This window comes from Pezoporus flaviventris, unplaced genomic scaffold (assembly GCF_033815535.1).
Source record: "Pezoporus flaviventris isolate CSIRO_AGI_PZ_B2104156 unplaced genomic scaffold, CSIRO_AGI_Pfla_v1 ptg000436l, whole genome shotgun sequence".
NCBI classification, from domain to species: domain Eukaryota; kingdom Metazoa; phylum Chordata; class Aves; order Psittaciformes; family Psittacidae; genus Pezoporus; species Pezoporus flaviventris.
The window spans coordinates 152933-174488 of NW_026892983.1; the positions used below are offsets into that span (position 1 = coordinate 152933).

Here is a 21556-nt window from a genome sequence, read left to right on the forward strand (position 1 = left end):
AGCAGAGCCCAGCCCCTCCTGGCTCCATCCTCCTCTCAGGCACTTGGAGGCAGCCATCAGGTCCCCCCTGAGCCTTCTCTTCCCCACATTGAACCCCCCAGGTCCCTCTGCCCCCCGGGATGGGTTTATCAGCTCCTGCCCCCCATGTGGGGCCTCCCCCAGCTCTGGGACCCCTTTCCCACCCCACATCCCACGGGAGGGCCCCGAGCGTGCCCCGGGGTGAATGGAAGGGATTGAGGTGAATGAGAGCCCGGTGTGAACCCGGGGGGGGATCGGGCTTCCCCCGCCACTCGCCGTCGAGGCCCGATTGGCTGAGCTCTGCGTCACTCCAATGCGCGCAGCCAATAGCGAGCCGAGGAGTGGGCGGGCTTACGGCGGGAAGCCAGCAGCGTAGGGCGGGACCGCGCCGGGTGACGTAAGGCGCGGAAAACGCCGCCGGGCCTTCGCGCTGCGGCGCTGACAATCAGCTGCAGGTAGGGGCGGGACGGAGGCCGGCGCTCCACCAATCGGAGGGCGGCGGGGGAGGGCCGGCGCGGGAGACGGGAAGGTGCCGGCGCGGAGGTGAAGCGGGAGGAACCACGGCGGCGGGGGGCGGGGGGGCCCGGGAGGGACCACTCGGGGGGCACGGGGAGGAGCGGGAGGGGGGGGAGGCCAAGAGCAACCGGGTGGGGCGGGAGGGGAGTGGCTTCCGTGTGGAAAGGGGCGTGGCCTCGGCTCCGGGGCGTGGCCTGCGGCAGGAGGCGCGAAGCCGCCACGTGTGCGCTGGGTCCAACCCCGCGCCATGAAGTGCGTCATCGTGGAGGCAACGTTAAAGGTGAGCGGGGCCGTGGGGGGCGGCTATGGGGTGGGGGGGCAATGGGGTGCCCTTCCTCACCCCCTGCCCCACATCCTCCTCCTCAGTCCTCGGCCGAGCTGTGCACTCCCTGTCCCGCATTGGCGATGAGCTCTACCTGGAGCCCACTGAGAACGGGGTACGGGGGAACCAAAGGGGCCGGGAGCTGGGGGGCCAGCAGTGCCCCCATTGTCCCCACTGAGCGACAGCCACCCTATATGTGTGCGGTGTCCCCAGCTGTCCCTGCGCTCCATCAACTCCTCCGCTCCGCCTTCGCCTCCTTCCTCTTCGCACCCCACTTCTTCCAGCGGTACGAGGCGGGCGGCCCCCAGCCCGACACCGAGCTCTTCCGATGCAAAGTGCTCATGAAGGTGCAGCCCCCTCCCACCCCCCCTGTGCCCCCCCATTGCTCCAGGAGCGCTTTGGGGGTGACTGCCCCCATCCCCATCCCCATCCCTCCAGTCCTTCCTGGGTGTCTTCCGCTCGCTGCCCTCGCTGGAGAAGACGGTGGAGAAATGCCTCATCCTGCTCAAAGCCCAGCTCAGCCGCTTGGTCGTGCAACTGCACTGCAAGTACGGTGCGTGCTGGTGCTGGTACTGGTGCTGGTGCTGGGAGGGGACGGATGGGTGCAGAGGGGCAAACGCGGAGCAACTCCCTGCCAGGCGTCACCAAGACCCACAACCTGGCCTTCCAGGAGTGCGAGCGGCTCCAGGCTGTCTTCGACACGCAGCGATGCGCCAGCAGCCTCCGCGCCCCGGGCGCAGTGAGTGGGGACCGGGGCTGGCTGTGGGGACACTGGGATGGGCTGAAGGCAGAGGACCCCATTCTATGGACACGGGGGGGGGGGGGGGATTTGGGGTGCTCACCCCAATGGGTCGCACAGGCTGCTGGCAGAGGCCGTGGTCCACTTCCGCTGACGCTGGCCGGGTGACGCTGAGGGTTGACCCTGGGGGCAAGATCAGCCTCCGGAACTACGTGGAGGACGAGGCGGGTGAGTGCTATGGGGCTGGGGTGCCCTTTCCCTAGCATTGGGGTGCCCTCACGGCCCCCCCTCCTGCCCCAGAGCTCAGCAAGACGATGGTGACGGAGCTGTGCTTGGCCAAGGAGGAGTTCGAGGCAGTGGCTGCAGTCCCGGACTCCCACATCACCTTCTGCCTCCGGGAATTCCGGGTGAGGCCCTGCCCGGATCCCAGCTCCCAGCCCTGGGTCACCCCTCAGCCCCCCCACAACCTCCCCCTTTGCCCCCCCGTTAGGGTCTGCTGAGCTTCGCAGAGGCCTCCAACCTGCCCCTCAGCATCTACTATGACGCACCCGGCAGGTAGGAATGGGGACCCCCGGGGCTGGCCCTTGCCTCTGGAGCTGCCCCCCACCTTAAAGCTCTTTGTGCCCCCAGGCCGGCGGTCTTCACCCTGGATGACGCGGTGCTGGAGGTCACCCTGGTGCTGGCCACCCTGTCGGACCCAGAAGCAGCTCCCAGCACCCCACATCCAACGGGTAGGAGCTGCAGGAGGGCGCCAGTCCCACCTTGGCATCAGTAGGGACCAGAGTGAACGCTCCCTGCTCTGCCTCTGCTTACTGCACCCCAGCGCGCCCCACATGCCTGCCCCTTCGGAGGACTTCGCTGACGACCTGGAGGCTTCATGTGGCAATGGAAACCAGCGCCTGCGAGGAGAGCACGAGGGAACCCCCCAGCCCCACCTTCCCCCTGCGCACCCCACATCCCCCCCCCAGCGACCCGGAGGAGGAAGAGGAGGAGGAGGCGGCGGTGCTGTACCAGGGACTCCCCCCCACAAGAAGGTGTGGATGGGCAGGGGGCTGCCCTGGGGGCACGGGGAGGGCACAGCCCCTCCTGACCCCCATTTCTCTCCTTTCCCCCCCCAGTTTCGCTCATTGTTTTTGGCTCAGTGCTGACACCGGGGCCCAACCCGGCCCCAACGCAGGAGGTGCTGGCAGAGGACAGCGATGGCGAGTGCTGAGCACCCCGAGGTGCTCCACACACACACACACACACAAAACCTCATAACCCCCAAATTACAAGTTTATTCCCCCAAAAAAAACCCTCCTGCTCACCCCCCCCCCTTTTCCCATCCACCTCCACAGGGTTGGGGGCTTAGAACCCCCCCCCTTAGGGCTTGCATTTGGGGGTGGTGGTGGCTGGGGAAGGGGAGAACAGGGTGGGGGGGGGAGGTGTTCAGGATCTTCCAAATAAAAAAGCCCCCCCAAAAGAGTTGAAAGCAAAAGCGACCGGATGCTGAGGGAGGAGGGGGGGGGGCTCGGGCCTCATTTCTTGGCTTTGGCAGAGTTGCTGGGGGGGGGTGACGGGCGGCCGGCGGGGTTCAGCCCACTGAACTGCCCGATTTGCCCTTGTTCTTGTCAGCTGGCTTCAGAATCTGGAGGGAAAAGGGGGGACAAAAGGTAAGGGGGGGGGGTGTGTGTGTGGTGTGCACGTTTCACCCCATCCTGCCCCCAGCATCCCTCCTCCTGTCCCGCATTGAAGGGGGAGGCTCTGCACCTTCTCTTTACACCCATCCAGCAGGAATTGGATGCTGGGGGGGGGTCCTGGGTGTGTGTGTCCCCCCCCCCTTCAACCCCTCTGGCATCTCCTACCTGAAAGGAGCACATGAGGGTTTCATCCACGCTCATCATGGCCCCCGCGTTGTCGAACTCCCCGCAGTAGTTGGGTGCTGAGAAGAGGGTGACGAGCTGGCGCTTGGCGAAGAACTCGTACCCGTCCTCCACTACCTGCATGGGCACCACAGGGGCTGAGCTGGACCCTAAAATACCACCCCCACCCCCAGCCACCCCCCAACTTGTGTGGGTCCAAGAGTTCCAGCCCTGGCAGTGCTCAAGACCAGGCTGGACGGGGCTTGGAGCAAGCTGCTCCAGTGGAAGGGGTTGGGGTTGGAGCTGGATGGGCTTTAAGGCCCCTTCCCAACCCATTCTATGAAACACTGCCCTGGAGGGCAAATCTTAGGGTAAAAACACCCCCACCCCACAGCAAATACCCCGGGGGGGGCCGCGACACCCAAGGCCATACCTGGTGCGCCCGGCAGATGAGGTCCAGGTCGTGCTTGTGCAGGAACTTGGCCACCACCTCGGCCCCGAAGGTGAAGGAGACGCCGCGGTCGTTCTCGCCCCAGCCCTGCACGTCCTTGTCGGGGTCGGACCAGAGCAGGTCGCAGAGCAGGCCCTGATCCGGGACGTCCGTGGGGCGCATGATCCGCCGGATCTGCTCCATGGACTGCAGGTCGGGAGACAGCCCTATGGGAAAGGGGAGGGGGGGGGGATCAGCTTCATCCTCTTCACCAGCACCCCACCACCATGGGGCACCCCAAAAGCGCCGTCCATGCCCACCTCCGTGGCAGCAGAAGATCTTCTCGTCCACGATAGCAGCGATGGGCAGACAGTTGAAGCAGTCGGTGAAGGTCTTCCAGAGCTTGATGTTGTATCGCCGCTTGCCTACGGGGGGGGCAAATTGGGGGTACAGCAGCTTGTGGGGCTCCCCCCCCCCCCAAGTGGAGCATGGGCCCTGGTAATGGTGGCAATGCCATGGGGGTGACCCAGAGTCAGTGGGTAGGTGTGGTTGTTGGGGGGGGGTGAAAAGGGGGTGCAGGGAGGGTGTAGGGCCCCCAGTGTGTGTGGCACTGGGAGCACTGGGGTGCTCGAGGCTGGGTGCGGGTTCAGGGCTGGCACAAGGAGGGCACCCATGGTCACAGCAGCTCTATTAGGGGATGGAATGGGGCAGCATGGGGATGACACCGGGCTGCATGGGGATGACACCGGGGTACAAGGGGTAACACTGGGGTGCACGGGGATGACACCGGGGTGCCTGGGGATGACACCAGGGTGCACAGGGTGACACCGGGGTGCACAGGGATGATACTGGGGTGCCCAGGGGTGACACCGGGGTGCACAGGGATGACACCGGGGTGCACAGGGATGACATTGGGGTGCACGGGGATGACACCGGGGTGCACAGGGGTGACACCGGGGTGCACAGGGGTGATACTGGAGTGCACAGGACACCGGGGTGCACAGGGGTGACATTGGGGTGCACGGGGATGACACCGGGGTGCACAGGGGTGACACCGGGGTGCACAGGGGTGATACTGGAGTGCACAGGACACCGGGGTGACACTGGAGTGCACAGGACATTGGGGTGCACAGGGATGACACTGGGGTGCATGGGGATGACACCGGGGTGCATGGGAGTGACACCGGGGTGCACGGGGATGACACCGGGGTACAAGGGATGACACCGGGGTGCACAGGGGTGACACCGGGGTGCATGAGGATGACACTGGAGTGCACAGGACATTGGGGTGCACAGGGATGACACCGGGGTGCACAGGGTGACACCGGGGTGCACGGGGATGACACCGGGGTGCACAGGACATTGGGGTGCACAGGGATGACACCGGGGTGCACGGGGATGACACTGAAGTGCACAGGACATTGGGGTGCACAGGGATGACACCGGGGTGCACGGGGATGACACCGGGGTGCCCGGCCATGGCAAAGGGGTTTCGAGGGCTCCATCCCCATGACTCACACTCATCGTAGAAGCCGTAGATGCGGTTGATGCTGGCGCACTCGTGGTTGCCCCGCAGCAGGAAGAAGTTCTCGGGGTACTTGATCTTGTAGGCCAGCAGCAGGCAGATGGTCTCCAGGGACTGCTTGCCCCGGTCCACGTAGTCCCCCAGGAACAAGTAATTGCTCTCGGGGGGAAGCCCCCGTACTCAAAGAGCCGCAGGAGGTCGTAGTACTGCCCGTGGATGTCACCTGGAGCAGGGGCAAGCAGGGACGCGGAGGGGCTGTGAGGGCGCCCGGCGGGGCAGGGCGGCAGGGGCCGGGCGCTGAGCGCAGCCTGCACCCATCCTGCTCACCGCAGATCTTGAGGGGGGCCTCCAGCTCCAGCAGGATGGGCTGGCTGAGGAAGATCTCCCGGGACTTGAGGCACAGGCCCCGGATCTCGTTCTCCGTCAGCTGCACGTTCTTGCCGGGCCGTGAGCCTTGCACTGCTCCCGTTGGGGTGAACGGGGGGGACACAACACACGCACATCAAGGGGGGAGCCCCACAACACCCCCCCCCCAACCCACATGTGGCCCCCAAGCCACGGCCCCATTGCCTGCAATGCACCTGAGCCTCAAAGCACAGAGCCTGCCCCCCCCCCCCCATGTCCCTGAGCCCCCAAACCCACAGAACACAAACACCCCCCTGAGCGCCCCAAAACCCACAACCCCCAACAACAGCCTCAGCCTCTAAACTCCACAGCCCCCCAACCACCGCTTCCCTGAGCTCCCAAAGCCCACAGAATCCAGATAACCCCCTGAGGGCCCAAACCCCACAGCCCCCAACACCCCCATGAGCCTCTGAACCCCACAGCCCCATAATAACCACTTCCCTGAACCCCAAAACCCCACAAACTTCCCAAACCCCACAGCCCCTCAACAGCCCCCCCGAGCCTCTGAACCCCACAGCCCCCCAATAACCACTTCCCTGAACCCCAAAACCCCACAAACTTCCCAAACCCCACAGCCCCTCAACAACCCCCCCGAGCCTCTAAACCCCACAGCCCCATAATAACCCCCTCCCGGAACCCCAAAACCCCACAGCCCCACAAACTTCCCAAACCCCACACATCCCAAACCTCACAACCCCCAACACCCCCCTGAGCCTCTAAACCCCACAGCCCCCTCAATAACCACGTCCCGGAGCCCCCAAACCCCACAGCCCCAACAACACCTTCCCTGAGCTCCCAAACCCCACAGCCCCCCAACACCCCCCTGATCCCCCAAACCCCATAACCCCAACCTCCATCCCCCTGAACCTCCGAACCCCACAGCCCCCCAACAACCACTTCCGAGTCCCATGAACCTCCTGAGACCCCAACCCCACAGCCCAACACCCCCCCGACCCCCCCAAACCCCCTGAACCTCCGAACCCCACCGCCCCCAACAACCACTTCCCTGAGCCCCAAAGCCCCTCAGCCCCATGAACCACCCGAGACCCCAACCCCACAGCCCAACACCCCCCTGACCCCCCCAAACCCCATAACCCTAACCTCCATCCCCCTGAACCTCCGAACCCCACAGCCCAACAACCCCTTCCCTGAGCCCCAAGACCCCACAGCCCCATGAACCTCCTGAGACCCCAACCCCACAGGCCCCCAACACCCCCCTGACCCCCCCAAACCCCCTGAACCTGCGAACCCCACAGCCCCCCAACCTCCACCCCCCCGAGCCCCCCAACCCCAACACCTCCCGTGTGGGTCACGCTCCCCCCCCCCCCAGGTACAGGCCGCGGCCTCTGCAGACCCCAACCCCCGAGGCCCAACCGCCCCCCCCCCCGGGCAGGGGCAGCCCCGGGGCCCGCAGCCGCTGCCGGGGGGGGGGTTCCGGGGGGGTCCCCGCTCACCCTCCAGGAGGCGGCTGATGATGGAGTCCAGGTTGAGCTTCTCGGTGTCCGCCATGGCCGCCGGACGCTCCCGCCCCGCCCCGCGCCGCGCCGCGCCGCGCTGAGCGTACCGCCGGGGCAGTCGAGGCGGCGCGGCGCCCCCTGTCGGTGTGGAGGAGTTAGCGGTGCGAAGGGGATGGGGGGGGGGGGGCAACGGGGGCAGACCTCGGTCCGGGGCGGGGGGGGGGACACGCCTTGGGTTCGGTGTGGGGGACACACGGGTATCCCCACAGGTAGCACGGAGAGGGGGGGGCACCGGTGGAGAGGGATGGGGGGACATGGGGCATCACCGGTGATGGGGGGGGAGCACGGGGGTATCCCCCCAGCATCCTCCCGGTGGCCCCCCGCTGTCCTATCCTGTAACCCCCCGGTGCCCCCGCGGTATTCCCTCAGTGTCTCCTCGGTGTCCCCCGAAGCATCCTTCCTGTATGTCCCCCCCGTATCCCCCCGGTATCCTACCCTGGAACCCCGCCGGTGTCCCCTCGGTATCCCCTCAGTGTCCCCCGGTGCACCCCCCCCGTATACTCCGTTATCCCTCCCGTGTATCCTCGGTGTCCCCCGTATCGCCCCGGTATCCTGCCCTGTAACCCCCCCGGTGTCCCCGCGGTATCCCCTCAGTGTTCCCCTGGTGCACCCCCCCCCCGGTATCCCTCCCGTGTCTCCTCGGTGTCCCCCGAAGCATCCTCCCTGTGTGTGTCCCGTATCCCCCCGATATCCTACCCTGTAACCCCCCCGGTGTCCCCTCGGTATCCCCTCAGTTTTCCCCGGTGCACACCCCCCCCCCCCCCCGTATACTCCGTTATCCCTCCCGTGTCTCCTCGGTATCCTACCCTGTAACCCCCCCGGTGTCCCCTCGGTATCCCCCCAGTGTCCCCTGGTGCGTGTGTGTGTGTGTGTGTCCCGTATACTCTGCTATCCCTCCAGTATCTCCCCGGTGTCCCCCGCAGCATCATCCCGGTGTCCCCCCCTCCGGTAGCTCTCCAGTGTCCTCCCGGTTTCTGCCCGTGTCTCTCCCTTATCCCCCCGGTATCCTAGCCTGCAACCACCCGGTGTCCCCTCGGTATCCCCTCACTGTCCCCCTGTGCACCCCCCCGTCATACTCCACCATCCCTCTGGTGTCTCCCCGGTGTCCCCCGTAGCATCATCCTGGTGTCCCCCTCATTTCCCCCCGGTATCCCCCCAATGTCCCCTCGGTATCTCCCGCAGCATCCACCCCTGGTGTCTCCCCTCTATCTCCCCGACGCCCCCCCTCTCCCGCTACCCGGTAGGACCCCAGTGTCCCCCTCCGGGGTGCCCCTGGTACCCCCCTGCCTGTACCCGCCCCGTGCCCGCGGGGCCGCCGCTGTGAGCAGCCCCGGGCCGTTGCCAGGAGCCTGTTGCCACCCCCGTGTCCCCAGGGCACCCCCAAGCCTGGGTTCCTGCGGGCAGCCCGGGCACAGCGCAGGGAAAGGGGGGGCCCGAGCTCCGTTGTGCCTCTGCTCATGGAGGGGGGGAGCTGCCCCTGCCCGTCCTGCCCGATCCCTGCCCGTTCCCTGCCTGCACCAGTCCCCAGCCGGTCCCCAAGGAGGGGCCCAGGTAAACAGGCAGCGGGGACCTGCCCAAGCCGTGCCAAGCCGTGCCATGCCCTGGTATATGCACAGTGCTGTGCCAGGATCCACTGTGCCGTGCCGTGTGCTGTGCCAAGCCCTGCTGTGCCATGCCGTGTGCTGTGCCAAGCCATGCCGTGCCATTCCCTACATCCTATGCCCTGCTGGGCATGTCGTGGCATATATGCCATGCTGTGCCATGTATGCCATGCCATGTACACTATGTTGTGCCATGTATGCCATCCATGTATGCCATGCTCTGCCATGTGTGCCATGCCATGCCACATATGCCATGCTCTGCCATGTATGCCATGTGTGCCATGTTGTGCCATGTTGTGCCATGTGTGCCATGTATGCCATGTGTGCCATGTATGCCATGTGTGCCATGCGTGCCATGTGTGCCATGTATGCCATGTGTGCCATGTGTGCCATGTGTGCCATGTGTGCCATGTGTGCCATGTATGCCATGTGTGCCATGTGTGCCATGTGTGCCATGTGTGCCATGTATGCCATGTGTGCCATGTGTGCCATGTGTGCCATGTGTGCCATGTATGCCATGTGTGCCATGTGTGCCATGTGTGCCATGTGTGCCATGTGTGCCATGCGTGCCATGTGTGCCATGTATGCCATGTGTGCCATGTGTGCCATGTGTGCCATGCGTGCCATGCGTGCCATGTGTGCCATGTGTGCCATGTGTGCCATGTGTGCCATGTATGCCATGTATGCCATGTGTGCCATGTGTGCCATGTGTGCCATGTATGCCATGTGTGCCATGCGTGCCATGTGTGCCATGTGTGCCATGTGTGCCATGTGTGCCATGTATGCCATGTGTGCCATGTGTGCCATGTGTGCCATGTGTGCCATGTGTGCCATGTGTGCCATGTGTGCCATGTATGCCATGTGTGCCATGTGTGCCATGTATGCCATGTGTGCCATGCGTGCCATGTGTGCCATGTGTGCCATGTGTGCCATGTATGCCATGTGTGCCATGTATACCATGTGTGCCATGTGTGCCATGCATGCCGTGCCGTGCCGTGCGCGCCGTTCCGCCCCATTCCGTGCCGAGCCGCGCTGTCGGGAATAGCTCCCGGGGCGGGAGCAGCCGCCTGCCTCCGGCGCTGACATTTCTGCCCCGCGGTGTCACCGTTACCGCCGGCCCCGCCTGACCCCGGCCGTGGCCCCGCTCCCGGCCCCCCCCCCCCCCCCCCGCACCCGGCTCCGCGCTGCCCCCGGGGCCCGGGCCCGTCCCAGGGCTCCGCACCCCGCATCCCCCCCCCCCCTTCCCGGTTCCCTTCGGCTCCCCCCGCTCCCGCCCCGCCCGCTTCACCCCCCCCCCCCCCCCTCGGGGCCGCCCCGCCCGGGCAAGAGGCGCCGCCGCCAGCACCGGGACCGGAGCGAGCAGAGCCGCTGGGAGCACCGGAGGGAGCCCGCGGCCCAGGGACCCACAGAGAGAGCCGCGGACACGGACCCACGGACACACAGACCCATAGAACACGGACCCACGGAACACAGAGACACACAGAGCCATAGAACAAGGACCCACGGAACACAGCGACACACAGAGCCATAGAACACGGAGATAGAGACACACAGAGCCACGGACACACGGACCCACGGAACACGGACACACGGAACACGGACACACTGACACACAGAGCCACGGACACACAGACCCATAGAACACAGAGATAGAGACACACAGACCCACGGAACACGGACCCACGGAACACGGACACACTGACACACAGAGCCACGGACACACGGACCCACGGAACACGGACACACGGACACACAGACCCATAGAACACAGAGATAGAGACACACAGACCCACGGAACACGGACCCACGGAACACGGACACACTGACACACAGAGCCACGGACACACGGACCCACAGAACACGGACACACGGACACACAGACCCATAGAACAAGGACCCACGGACACACAGACCCATAGAACAAGGACCCACGGACACACAGACCCATAGAACAAGGACCCACGGACACACAGACCCATAGAACACCGAGGCACCGACAGGCACAGACCGAGTGACGCCGGTGGGTAGGAGCGGGGGGGGGCCGGGTGCTATTTGGGGGGTGCTGGTGCTGGGATGGGGGTGCAGAAGTGGTGGGATCCGGGCCCGAGGGTGTGCACGTGTTTGTATATGTGTGTGTGCATGTATGTGCATGTATGTGCATATGTGTACACATGTGTGTGCATGCGTTTGTGCATGTGTGTACACATGTATGTGCATGTGTTTGTATGTGTGTGTACGTTTGTGTTTATGTGTGTGCATGTGTATTCGTGTGTGTATGTGTTTGTACATGTGTGTTCAAGCGTGCGTGCATGTATGTGTATGTGTCTGTAGCACATGTGTTTGCATGTGTGTGCATGTTTGGGACTGTGTGCATATGTTCATGCGTGTACATGTGCGTGTGTGTCTGTGTGCATGTGCACACGCGCGTGTAGGCATGTCTGTGTATGCATAGATGTGTGTGCGCATGACCGTGTGCATGCATGCATGCATGCATGCGCATGCTGGTGTCTGTGCGAGTGTGCACACACACATATGTATGTGAATGTGTGTGCACATCTGTATGCGCATACATGCCCTTGCATGGCTGCATGGGCCTATCTGTGCACATGCATGTGTGCAGGCATGTCTGTGTGTGCAGGCATACATGCATGTGTGTACGCATGTTTGTGCCTGTATACATGTGTAGGCCCATCTGAGTGTGTGCATACGTGCGTCCACGTGCGCACATACACGTGCATGTGCGTGCACACCTGTATCCGTGTGCACATCTGCATGCGCACACACATGTACATGTGCCCAGGGCACCATGGCACACACATGGCTGTGTCATGGACGTGACCATGCCCGTGTCATGGATGTGACCATGCCTGTGTCATGGCTGTGTCATGCCTGTGTCATGGATGTGACAATGCTTGTGTCATGGATGTGACCATGCCTGTGTCATGGCTGTGTCATGGCTCTGACCATGCCTGTGTCATGCCTGTGTCATGGATGTGACCATGCCTGTGTCATGGATGTGACCATGCCTGTATCATGCCTGTGTCATGGCTGTGTCATGGATGTGACCATGCCTGTGTCATGGATGTGACCATGCCTGTATCATGCCTGTGTCATGCCTGTGTCATGCCTGTGTCATGCCTGTGTCATGGATGACCATGGCTGTGTCATGGATGACCATGGCTGTGTCATGGCTGTGTCATGGATGACCATGCCTGTGTCATGGCTGTGTCATGCCTGTGTCATGGATGACCATGGCTGTGTCATGGCTGTATCATGCCTGTGTCATGCCTGTGTCATGGATGACCATGGCTGTGTCATGGCTGTGTCATGGCTGTGTCATGGATGACCATGGCTGTGTCATGGCTGTGTCATGGCTGTGTCATGGATGACCATGGCTGTGTCATGCCTGTGTCATGCCTGTGTCATGGATGACCATGGCTGTGTCATGGATGTGACCATGCCTGTGTCATGGATGACCATGGCTGTGTCATGGATGACCATGCCTGTATCATGCCTGTGTCATGGCTGTGTCCCGGCTCTGCCCATGCCTGTGCCACGTCCCCGCGGCGCTGCGGTGGCCGCGCCGGTGGCTCGGTGCCCGCGGGTGACGGTGCCGGTGACGCCGCGGGGAGCTGGCACCGGGCCGGGGGACGAGCGGCGGGGCCGGGGACGAGCCCGTCCCCCCCCCCCCGCATCCGCCCCAGCGCCGGGTCCCGGCTGCGAGCGGGGCCGGGGACAAGGGTGGGAGCGCGGCTGGGGCCGAGGGGACAATGGGGCTCTGTGGCACCGCTGCCACCCCCTAATCCGGGCCACGGGGCCGGGGGGGGGTTTAAAGGGCAGCGCTGACCCCGGTCCCCTGCGCCAGCGGCCCCGAGCCTCCGTCCCCTGCGCGCTCTGCGGCCACGGCTCCAGCCCCGAGGTACTGGGGGCAACAGGGGCACCCCGAGGATGGGGATGGATGGGGCACGGGGGGGTCCCCAGCTGGGGATTGGGGCACCGGGCCCGCAGGGACCCCCCCCCGTGGCTCCCCCCATGGTCATGGGGGTTCCTTGTGCTGGGGGGTGCTCATTGGTGGGGAGGGAACCCCCATCCTGTCACCCCATGGGGACCCCCTCCCCGTGGTCCCTCGAGTGCTGCTTCCCCTATGGGGTTTCCAGCAGCGGGGCAGGGGGAGCCTGTGTGGGTGCTCCACTCCGTGCCTCGCTTTCCCCCATGCCCAAGCACCCAGCTGGGATATGGGGCACCCCATGGCAGGGGGGGGGGGGATCCCCAGTACTTGTGTCCGTGCCCCCCCCGAGGTTGCCCCCGGTTATGCTCAGCTGATGCGGGACTGAGTCCATCCCAGCTCGGGCTCAACCGCGGCCACCGAGGGGACAACGTGGGGTGACCAACGGGAGGGGGTGGGTAACGGGGGGCAGGTCCCCAAAGCCCCCAATGACCGTGCCCGCCCGTCTCTTGCAGTGCCCCGGTCACCAGCATGGTGAGTGTGCCCCGGGGGGGGGGGGGGGGGAACCGGGTCCGAGCGATGGGAACGGCCCCGGTGAGCGCCGGTGGTGCCGGGCAGTGCCGCTCGGTGCCCCCCGGCCGCGTGACCCCGCGGGACAAGGGCCCGCTTTGTCCGGGAGCGCCTGGCACGGCCCCGGGGCCCCGAGGCGGTGGCGCTGAGCCCGGGGCCCGGCCCGGCCCCTTTAGGACCCGGGGCAGAGCCATGGCAGCGCCGTGCCAGAGCCTTGCCCCCATCCCAGCGCCGTGCCAGCCCCTTAACCCCATCCCAGCCCCGTGTCAACGCCTCAGCCCCATGCCAGCCCCATCCCAACCCATTATCCCCATGCCAGCCCCATCCCAACCCATTATCCCCATGCCAGCCCCATCCCAACCCATTATCCCCATGCCAGCCCCATCCCAACCCATTATCCCCATGCCAGCCCCATCCCAACCCATGATCCCCATGCCAGCCCCATGCCAACCCATGATCCCCATGCCAGCCCCATCCCAACCCATTATCCCCATGCCAGCCCCATCCCAACCCATGATCCCCATGCCAGCCCCATGCCAACCCATGATCCCCATGCCAGCCCCATCCCAACCCATTATCCCCATGCCAGCGCCATGCCAACCCATGATCCCCATGCCAGCCCCATCCCAACCCATGATCCCCATGCCAGCCCCATCCCAACCCATTATCCCCATGCCAGCGCCATGCCAACCCATGATCCCCATGCCAGCCCCATGCCAACCCATGATCCCCATGCCAGCCCCATCCCAACCCATTATCCCCATGCCAGCGCCATGCCAACCCATGATCCCCATGCCAGCCCCATGCCAACCCATGATCCCCATGCCAGCCCCATCCCAACCCATTATCCCCATGCCAGCGCCATGCCAACCCATGATCCCCATGCCAGCCCCATCCCAACCCATGATCCCCATGCCAGCCCCATCCCAACCCATTATCCCCATGCCAGCGCCATGCCAACCCATGATCCCCATGCCAGCGCCATGCCAACCCATGATCCCCATGCCAGCCCCATCCCAACCCATTATCCCCATGCCAGCGCCATGCCAACCCATGATCCCCATGCCAGCCCCATCCCAACCCATGATCCCCATGCCAGCCCCATGCCAACCCATGATCCCCATGCCAGCCCCATGCCAACCCATTATCCCCATGCCAGCCCCATCCCAACCCATTATCCCCATGCCAGCGCCATCCCAACCCATGATCCCCATGCCAGCCCTGTCCCAACCCATTATCCCCATGCCAGCCCCATCCCAACCCATTATCCCCATGCCAGCGCCATCCCAAACCATGATCCCCATGCCAGCCTCATCCCAACCCATTATCCCCATGCCAGCCCCATGCCAACCCATTATCCCCATGCCAGCCCCATCCCAACCCATTATCCCCATGCCAGCCCCATCCCAACCCATTATCCCCATGCGAGTCCCATCCCAGGCCCATTATCCCCATGCCAGCGCCATGCCAACCCATTATCCCCATGCCAGCCCCATGCCAACCCATGATCCCCATGCCAGCGCCATGCCAACCCATTATCCCCATGCCAGCGCCATGCCAACCCATTATCCCCATGCCAGCCCCATGCCAACCCATGATCCCCATGCCAGCGCCATGCCAACCCATGATCCCCATGCCAGCCCCATCCCAACCCATGATCCCCATGCCAGCCCCATCCCAACCCATTATCCCCATGCCAGCCCCATGCCAACCCATGATCCCCATGCCAGCCCCATGCCAACCCATGATCCCCATGCCAGCCCCATCCCAACCCATTATCCCCATGCCAGCCCCATCCCAACCCATTATCCCCATGCCAGCCCCATCCCAACCCATGATCCCCATGCCAGCCCCATGCCAACCCATTATCCCCATGCCAGCCCCATCCCAACCCATGATCCCCATGCCAGCCCCATCCCAGCCCATGATCCCCATGCCAGCCCCATCCCAACCCATTATCCCCATGCCAGCCCCATCCCAACCCATGATCCCCATGCCAGCCCCATGCCAACCCATTATCCCCATGCCAGCCCCATCCCAACCCATGATCCCCATGCCAGCCCCATGCCAACCCATGATCCCCATGCCAGCCCCATCCCAACCCATGATCCCCATGCCAGCCCCATCCCAACCCATTATCCCCATGCCAGCGCCATGCCAACCCATGATCCCCATGCCAGCCCCATGCCAACCCATGATCCCCATGCCAGCCCCAACCCAACCCATTATCCCCATGCAAGCCCCATCCCAACCCATGATCCCCATGCCAGCCCCATGCCAACCCATGATCCCTATGCCAACCCCATCCCAACCCATGATCCCCATGCGAGTCCCATCTCAACCCATTATCCCCATGCCAGCCCATCCCAACCCATGATCCCCATGCCAGCCCCATGCCAACCCATTATCCCCATGCGAGTCCCATCCCAGGCCCATGATCCCCATGCCAGCCCCATGCCAACCCATGATCCCCATGTGAGTCCCATGCCAATCCCATTATCCCCATGCCAGCCCCATGCCAACCCCATCCCAACCCCTGATCCCCATGCCAGCCCCATGCCAGCCCCATGACAACCCCATCCCAACCCCTGATCCCCATGCAAGCCCCATGCCAGCCCCATGCCAACCCCATCCCAACCCATTATCCCCATCCCAGCCCCATGACAACACATTATCCCCATGCCAGCCCCATCCCAACCCATGATCCCCATGCGAGTCTCATCCCAGGCCCATTATTCCCATGCCAGCCCCATGCCAACCCATGATCCCCATGCCAAGCCCATGCCAACCCATTATCCCCATGCCAGCCCCATGCCAACCCATTATCCCCATGCCAGCCTCATCTCAACCCATTACCCCCATGCCAGCCCCATCCCAACCCATGATCCCCATGCCAGCCCCATGCCAACCCATTATCCCCATGCCAAGCCCATGCCAACCCATTATCCCCATGCCAGCCCCATGCCAACCCATGATCCCCATGCCAGCCCCATGCCAACCCATTATCCCCATGCCAGCCCCATGCCAACCCATTATCCCCATGCCAGCCCCATGCCAACCCATTATCCCCATGCCAGCCCCATGCCAACCCTTATCCCCCATGCAGCCTCATCTCAACCCATTCCCCCCATGCTAGTCCCATCCCAGCCCCATCCCAGCCCATAGGCCCGTGCCCAGCCCCTGCCCACCTCAGGATAGCCCCTCAGCCCCATGCTAGCCCCCAGCCAGCCCCATGTCAACCCATTGGCCTATTCCTGCTCCATGCCATCCCCTTGGCCCCATCCTATCCCCATGCCACCCCCCCCGATCCCCATGCCAACCCTGTGCCAGCCCGTTATTCCCGTCCCACCCCCTACTAGCCCCATGCCAACCCATTATCCCCAATGCTAGTCCCATGCCAGCTGCATCCCAAGCCATCAGCCCCATGCCAGCCCTGCACCAGTCCCATGTCACCCATTAGCCACATTCCAGTCCCATGATAGCCCCATTACAACCTATTAGCCCTATGCCAGCCCCATGCCAGCCCATTAGCCACATGCCAGCCCCATGCTATCCCCTTGGTCCCATTCCAGCCCCATGCCATCCCATACCAACCCATTAACCCGTTCTAGGCGCAGGCCAGCCCTGTACCAGCCCCATATCCCTCCTTAGCCCCATATCAACCCTTTAGCCCCAGGCCAGACCCATGCCAGCCCCATCCCAAACCTATTAACCCCATGACAGCCCCATGCCAACACATTAGCACATTAAAACCCCACACCAGCCCCTTAGTCCTGTGCCAGCCCATGCCAACCTATTAGTTCCATTCCAGACTCATTCCAGCTCCTTAGCCCACTCCAGCCCAATTCCAGCCACAGCCCAGCCCCAGCCCACTCCAGCCCCATGGCAGCCTCAGTCCAGCTCCTTAGTGCATCCCAGCCCATCCCATCTCAGCCCCATGCCAACATTCCAGTCCCGTTCCAGCTACTTAGCCCATTCCAGCCCAATTCCAGCCCCATCCCAGCCCCATTCCAGCCCTTTAGTGCATGCCGGGCCCATCCAACCCCCATCCCATCCCTATCTCATCCCTACCCTATCCCATCCCGTCCCCATTCCCATCCCCATCCCATCCCCATCTCATCCCCATCCCATCCCCATCCCATCCCACCCCATCCCATCCCCATCCCCACCCCATCCCATCCCCATCCCATCCCATCCCATCCCATCCCATCCCATCCCCATCCCCATCCCATCCCATCCCATCCCACCCCATCCCATCCCATCCCCATCCCATCCCATCCCATCCCATCCCATCCCCATCCCATCCCATCCCATCCCATCCCCATCCCATCCCATCCCATCCCATCCCCATTCCCATCCCATCCCATCCCATCCCACCCCATCCCACCCCATCCCCACCCCGGTTTCTCTCCCTCAGCTCTCTCAGGACCACACGAGCTCGGAGCCGGAGCCGCTCCCGCAGGACCCGGCTTGGGCCGGCCCCGAGGCGCTGAGCCCGGGCTGGGAGGACCCCGAGACCCCCGGCGGGGACGAGCCCGAGGACAGCGGCGACAGCGACGGCGCCGCCCGCGCCTACGAGCGGCTGCAGAGCGCGCTGCGGCAGGAGGGGCTGCCCCCCACAGAGGAGAGGCCCGAGGAGCACGGCACGGGTGGGGACGGGGGGCAATGGGAGGCAAGGGGGTGATGGGGGAGATGGGGGTGATGGGGGTGATGGGGGTTATGGGGGCTATGTGGGTGATGGGGTGATGGGGGGTGATGGGGGTGATGGGGGCTATGGGGGTGATGGGGTGATGGGGGTGATGGGGGGTGATGGGGGAGATGGGGGTTATGGGGGTGATGGGGGTGATGGGGGGTGATGGGGGAGATGGGGGTGATGGGGCTATGGGGGTGATGGGGGTGATGGGGGGTGATGGGGTGATGGGGGTGATGGGGTGATGGGGGTGATGGGGGTGATGGGGTGATGGGGGTGATGGGGTGATGGGGTGATGGGGGAGATGGGGGTGATGGGGTGATGGGGGAGATGGGGAGATGGGGGTGATGGGGGCTATGGGGTGATGGGGGTGATGGGGGTGATGGGGGTGATGGGGTGATGGGGGCTATGGGGGTGAGTGGGTGATGGGGGTGATGGGGGTGATGGGGTGATGGGGGCTATGGGGTGATGGGGGTGATGGGGGTGATGGGGGTGATGGGGTGATGGGGGCTATGGGGTGATGGGGGTGATGGGGGTGATGGGGGTGATGGGGGTGATGGGGGCTATGGGGTGATGGGGGTGATGGGGTGATGGGGGTGATGGGGTGATGGGGGCTATGGGGTGATGGGGGTGATGGGGGTGATGGGGGTGATGGGGGTGATGGGGGCTATGGGGTGATGGGGGTGATGGGGGTGATGGGGGTGATGGGGTGATGGGGTGATGGGGGTGATGGGGTGATGGGGGTGATGGGGTGATGGGGGTGATGGGGGTGATGGGGTGATGGGGTGATGGGGGTGATGGGGGTGATGGGGGTGATGGGGGTGATGGGGTGATGGGGGTGATGGGGGTTTTGGGGTGATGGGGGTGATGGGGTTGATGGGGTGATGGGGTGATGGGGGTGATGGGGGTGATGGGGTGATGGGGGTGATGGGGGCTATGGGGTGATGGGGGAGATGGGGGTGATGGGGGTGATGGGGTGATGGGGGTGATGGGGGTTTTGGGGTGATGGGGGTGATGGGGTTGATGGGGTGATGGGGTGATGGGGGTGATGGGGGTGATGGGGTGATGGGGGTGATGGGGGTGATGGGGTGATGGGGGTGATGGGGGTTTTGGGGTGATGGGGGTGATGGGGTTGATGGGGGCTATGGGGTGATGGGGTGATGGGGGTGATGGGGGCTGTGGGGTGATGGGGGAGATGGGGGTGATGGGGGCTATGGGGTGATGTGGTGATGGGGGGGTGATGGGGGGCTATGGGGTGATGGGGGGTGATGGGGGTGATGGGGGGTGATGGGGGAAATGGGGGAAAGGTGGGCAATGGGGGGGGCAGGAACTTGGGGGGCAATGGGGGTGATGGGGGAAATGGGGGGCAATGGTGGGCAATGGGGGTGATGGGGAGCAATGGGGCAATGGGGAGGGAGACAGGGACATGGGGGGGCATTGGGGGCAATGGGGGGCAATGGGGGTCAAGGCGGACATGGGGGTGACAGGGACCAGGGGGTCAAGGAGGGGCAATGGGGGTGACAGGGACAAGGTGGGCAATGGGGGCACATGGGGGTGACAGGGGCAGGGTGACGGCGGTGCCCCCCATCCGGCGCTGTTGACCCCGGCCCCACGGCAGGATGCGGCCCCCCGGCCATGACCGTTTGCATCCTGGGCTCCCCCAGCACCTTCCTGCCCGTCCTGCTCGAGGGGGCAGCCGCTGCCCAGGTGGGTCCCGGCCCCACACCCCCACCCCATACGAGACACCCGAGAACCCACAGCCCCTGGCCAAGGCATCCCCTGCATGGCCAGGAGGGAAACTGAGGCAGAGCCCCCCCCCCCCGCCCCACATCTCCATCCCCATTAACCCCAGTGCACCCAGTGTCGGCCCCAGATCCCACCCCAGGGTGCTGGGGGCAGTCGCAGCATCGCCCCATCCCCTTACCCTTACCTGAATGGGTGCCCCCTTTACCACCCCCCATGCCCCACATCTGTGCCCCCATTAACCCCAGTGCCACCACCCCAGGGTGCTGGGAAGCACCCACAGCATCACCCCATCCCCTTATCCTTAACTGAATGGGTGCCCCCTTTACCCCCCCGTTACCCCCCATTTCCATCCCCATTGACCCCATCATACCCCAGTGCCCCCATCAAATCCCACCCCCATGGTGCTGGGGGCACCCACAGCATCAGTCCCGTTATCCTCCCTACCTGAATGGGTGCCCATTTTACCCACCCCCCACTACTCCCCATCTCCATCCCCACTGACCCCATTACACCCCAGTATCAGCCCCAAATCCCATCCCATGATGCTGAGGGCAGCTGCAGCGTCACCCCATCCCCTTACCCTTACCTGTGTGTGTGCCCCCTTTACCCCCCCATTCCCCCCATCTCCATCCCCATTGACCCCATCACACCCCATTGCCCCCATTAAATCCCATCCCATGCTGCTGGGTACCCCCCATGCCCCCAATCTCCATCCCCATTGACCCCATCACACCCAGTGCTCCCATTAAATCCCATCCCATGGTGCTGGGTACCCCCATTCCCCCCCCATCTCCATCCCAATTGACCCCATCACCCCCCATTGCCCCCGTTAAATCCCATCCCATGCTGCTGGGTACCCCCCATTCCCCCCATCCTCCATCCCCATTGACCCCCTCACTCCCCCCAAGCCCTGGGTTCGGGTCCCATCTCCCCGCAGGCTCCATGGTGCTGGGTACCCCCATTCCCCCCATCTCCATCCCCATTGACCCCCTCACACCCCCCCAAGCCCTGGGTTCGGGTCCCATCTCCCCGCTCCCCGCAGGCTCCATGCTGCTGGGTCCCCCCCTTTACCCCCATCTCCATCCCCATTGACCCCATCACCCCCCATTGCCCCCATTAAATCCCATCCCATGCTGCGGGGTACCCCCCCATTCCCCCCATCTCCATCCCCATTGACCCCATCACCCCCATTGCCCCCATTAAATCCCATCCCATGGTGCTGGGTACCCCCATTCCCCCCATCTCCATCCCCATTGACCCCATCACCCCCCATTGCCCCCATTAAATCCCATCCCATGGTGCTGGGTACCCCCATTCCCCCCATCTCCATCCCCATTGACCCCATCACCCCCCCATTGCCCCCGTTAAATCCCATCCCATGCTGCTGGGTACCCCCCATTCCCCCCATCTCCATCCCCATTGACCCCCCCACTCCCCCAAGCCCTGGGTTCGGGTCCCATCTCCCCGCAGGCTCCATGGTGCTGGGTACCCCCATTCCCCCCATCTCCATCCCCATTGACCCCCTCACTCCCCCCAAGCCCTGGGTTCGGGTCCCATCTCCCCGCTCCCCGCAGGCTCCATGCTGCTGGGTCCCCCCCTTTACCCCCATCTCCATCCCCATTGACCCCATCACCCCCCATTGCCCCCATTAAATCCCATCCCATGGTGCTGGGTACCCCCATTCCCCCCA

At 64.3% G+C, this 21556-nt stretch overlaps 3 protein-coding genes across 3 annotated transcripts; 2 read left to right on the top strand and 1 right to left on the bottom strand.

The window, feature by feature from the left end:
• The first annotated feature begins 781 nt into the window (after positions 1 to 781).
• On the top strand, positions 782 to 2898 carry RAD9A (RAD9 checkpoint clamp component A). Its single transcript, XM_061443584.1, is given in 17 exon segments — positions 782 to 794; positions 797 to 814; positions 901 to 971; positions 1070 to 1091; positions 1094 to 1203; positions 1295 to 1409; positions 1495 to 1591; positions 1713 to 1742; positions 1744 to 1823; positions 1896 to 2002; positions 2086 to 2150; positions 2226 to 2335; positions 2424 to 2469; positions 2471 to 2585; positions 2588 to 2629; positions 2714 to 2723; positions 2726 to 2898. Coding segments are annotated over 17 exon segments (1134 nt in total). The 3' UTR covers positions 2809 to 2898.
• Positions 2899 to 3095: 197 nt separating this feature from the next.
• Positions 3096 to 7376, bottom strand: PPP1CA (protein phosphatase 1 catalytic subunit alpha). Its single transcript, XM_061443580.1, is given in 9 exon segments — positions 3096 to 3189; positions 3192 to 3222; positions 3440 to 3574; positions 3870 to 4093; positions 4187 to 4291; positions 5385 to 5552; positions 5555 to 5614; positions 5719 to 5850; positions 7251 to 7376. Coding segments are annotated over 9 exon segments (987 nt in total). The 5' UTR covers positions 7306 to 7376; the 3' UTR covers positions 3096 to 3112.
• A 5257-nt stretch (positions 7377 to 12633) lies between these two features.
• On the top strand, positions 12634 to 19923 carry LOC133263721 (carnosine synthase 1-like). Its single transcript, XM_061443602.1, has 4 exons — positions 12634 to 12833; positions 13376 to 13394; positions 17848 to 18079; positions 19739 to 19923. Exons 2-4 carry the CDS (start codon positions 13392 to 13394, stop codon positions 19921 to 19923), a joined length of 420 nt encoding a protein of 139 aa, XP_061299586.1. The 5' UTR covers positions 12634 to 12833; positions 13376 to 13391.
• The last annotated feature ends 1633 nt before the right edge of the window (positions 19924 to 21556 follow it).

Bases quoted from the DNA above. Each gene is read 5' to 3' on its own strand.
- LOC133263721 (XM_061443602.1), top strand. The intron at 18,080-19,738 runs GTGGGGACGGGG...GCCCCACGGCAG, and splicing joins GCCCGAGGAGCACGGCACGG to GATGCGGCCCCCCGGCCATG.